The 3193-nt window shown below is 28.2% G+C and overlaps 1 protein-coding gene across 1 annotated transcript in view; it reads left to right on the forward strand.

The window, feature by feature from the left end:
• Positions 1–1036: 1036 nt before the first annotated feature.
• LOC106472883 (hippocampus abundant transcript 1 protein-like) overlaps positions 1037–3193 on the forward strand; it is a gene marked incomplete at its 5' end in the record, with an annotated part of 37048 nt that continues 34891 nt past the window's right edge. The window contains 2 exons of the mRNA XM_022401431.1: positions 1037–1164; positions 2031–2145. Of these exons, the coding sequence (XP_022257139.1) occupies positions 1037–1164; positions 2031–2145 (243 nt within the window). The remainder of the gene's footprint in view (positions 1165–2030; positions 2146–3193) is intronic.

Here is a 3193-nt window from a genome sequence, read left to right on the forward strand (position 1 = left end):
AGATAGTTAAATCTAGGTAATTAACAAAGTTTCAGTAGACTGGTAAGAATAAGGTGTCAGACTAGGTAACAGATAAACATCCTGTAGATTGATGTACATGTATAGTTAAATCTAGGTAATTAACAAAGTTTCAGTAGACTGGTAAGAATAAGGTGTCAGACTAGGTAACAGATAAACATCCTGTAGATTAATGTACATGTATAGTTAAATCTAGGTAATTAACAAAGTTTCAGTAGACTGGTAAGAATTAGGTGTCAGACTAGGTAACAGATAAACATCCTGTAGATTAATGTACATGTATAGTTAAATCTAGGTAATTAACAAAGTTTCAGTAGACTGGTAAGAATTAGATGTCGGACTAGGTAACAGATAAACATTGTGTAGATTGATGAATGTGTATAGTTAAACCTAGATAATTATCAAACTTTATGTAGACTGGTAAGTATATGGAATCATCTTCTCACTGTTTTCTCTGCCAACTCAGTGGGGGATTCTAGCTCTTTGTGAGAAGAGTTAAGGTATTGTATTGGCAGTTAACATTTTCTTGAACTGAAAATGTATTTCAAATAGATACTTACTTCTGCTCACATTTTCTACCCATGCTCTCCACTTCTGGTGTCAGTTTTATTTGTACTGTTCCAATCTCAAAGTGATTTCTGGCTGCACGGAAGAGAGGGCCCTAGTAACATTAGGCGTTGTGTTGCACTCCTATAATTGGAAGATTGCTGCATGATCACTTACCGCAGATGTCTCACGTGAATACACTGGAGAGTAGGTGGGAGTATCAAGGCTAGTGGCGAGCAAACATTTCCACATATTTAGGGCAGTATAAGTTGTGAAAAGTTATTTGTAAGCAGTAGTAAGTATCTATCAGAAATACATTTTCAGTTTAGGAGAATGTTAACTTTATTCTTAATTTAATATCTCTTATGGCATGGTTATATTAGAAATAGTTAATCATTTGTTTCTGATATAGAATCATAATATGCCTATCTACTTTAGTTTCAATACGAACTTGTGATTTTCGGTTTTTCAGGGGTTTCTGTCTTTTTTCAGTGCACCCATAGTGGGTGCTTTATCAGATGTCTTTGGCAGGAAGGTATTTTTATTGTTGGCAGTGATTTTCACCTCTTCTCCTATTCCACTTCTGATTTTTAACAAATGGTAAGTTTGTAAGATCGAAAGTGTAGTGAATAATCAGTTATAATAATATTGTATTTAATCAAATTTAGTCAAACATTTTATAACCATTTTTTTAGTAAAAGTTCTAACTTTGTGCATTTGCCATTCACCTTCAAATTCTTTGCCATCACAGTTAATAAACTGTGGGGTTAGATTGCCATCACAGCTAACAAACTGTAGGGTTACACATGTGATCATGTAGGATTTCTTCAAGAACCAGTTTTTTCACATGGTTCAATATATATATAAGGCTTTAACAAGAAGAATATTTGAACATAAAAAAAATGTACACAAGTCAAAATTCTAATCAAAGATCACTTACAGGCGATGACAAAACATAAACAAAAAAATCTTGTTTTTGTAAAATACTGAAAGAGAATCTACATTTTTTATATATATATTGTAACTATAATTTTTAAAGAACATGTTCATAAAAATTTAATTAGATTTAATTTTTGAGGAAATATTAATCAGTATTTACTGTTATATAACAGGCATTCAACTATTTGTTTATGTAAAAAATAATGTATGTTTTAGTGAAGAAAGCCTTTTTTATAATGAGAAACCCTATCAGATATTATATGGATGATACTAATCAGGTATTTGTATAAATAGTTAAAAACAATACTTTTTTGTTCAATATTTAACAAATTAGATATAAAAACAGATGCACCTATTCTCAATCAGAGTGATCCATTCAATAAAAGATTTTATATATATATATATGTATATTAAGATGGATGTGTAGTAAGTGAACAGTGTTTTCATATGTCAAGTCATAATGAGTCTTTTGTTGTTGCATAAAAGGGCTACAGAATTCTATATTTTGTTTTAACATCTGTCTGTAGGTGGTACTTTATAATGATCTCAGTGTCAGGTGTGTTTGCTGTTACCTTTTCTGTTTCATTTGCCTATGTAGCAGATGTTACTGAAGAACAAAAATTAAGTTTTGCTTATGGTTTGGTAAGTTTTAAATTAACATTCTCATGAATGAAGCTTAACATAAATTGAATATAAATCTTATATTGATTAAAACTCATTCTTCTTATGTGTTATCAGAGCTTAAGAATCATGTTGCCTTATTTTCTAATTCATATACACAAAAATATAGACATCTTTCTTCAGTGATAATACATATAAATACATGCACATAATATGGAAATATCTTTGTTTAATGATAATTACTACACACAGTGTAGACATATCTTTGTTTAATGATAATAAATAATTACTACACAAGTATAGACATATCTTTGTTTAATGATAATAGATAATTACTACCCACACTATAGACATATCTTTGTTTAATGATAATAAATAATTACTACACACAGTATATACATGTCTTTGTTTAATGATAATAGATAATTACTACCCACAATACAGACATATCTTTGTTTAATGATAATAGATAATTACCTCACACAATATAGACATATCTTTGTTTAATGATAATAAATAATTACTACACACAGTATAGACATATCTTTGTTTAATGATAATAGATAATTACTACACACAGTATATACATGTCTTTGTTTATTGATAATAACTAATTACCTCACACAGTATATACATATCTTTGTTTAATGATAGTAGATAATTACTACACACAGTATAAACATATCTTTGTTTAATGATAATAGATAATTACTACACACAGTATAAACATATCTTTGTTTAATGATTATAGATAATTACCTCACACAATATAGACATATCTTTGTTTAATGATAATAAATAATTACTACACACAGTATATACATGTCTTTGTTTATTGATAATAAATAATTACTACACACAGTATATACATGTCTTTGTTTAATGATAATAGATAATTACTACACACAGTATAAACATATCTTTGTTTAATGATAATAGATAATTACTACACACAGTATATACATATCTTTGTTTAATGATAATAGATAATTACTACACACAGTATATACATTTCTTTGTTTAATGATAATAAGTAATTACTACACACAGTATAAACATATCTTTGTTT

This window comes from Limulus polyphemus, unplaced genomic scaffold, assembly GCF_000517525.1.
Source record: "Limulus polyphemus unplaced genomic scaffold, Limulus_polyphemus-2.1.2 Scaffold5704, whole genome shotgun sequence".
NCBI lineage: Eukaryota > Metazoa > Arthropoda > Merostomata > Xiphosura > Limulidae > Limulus > Limulus polyphemus.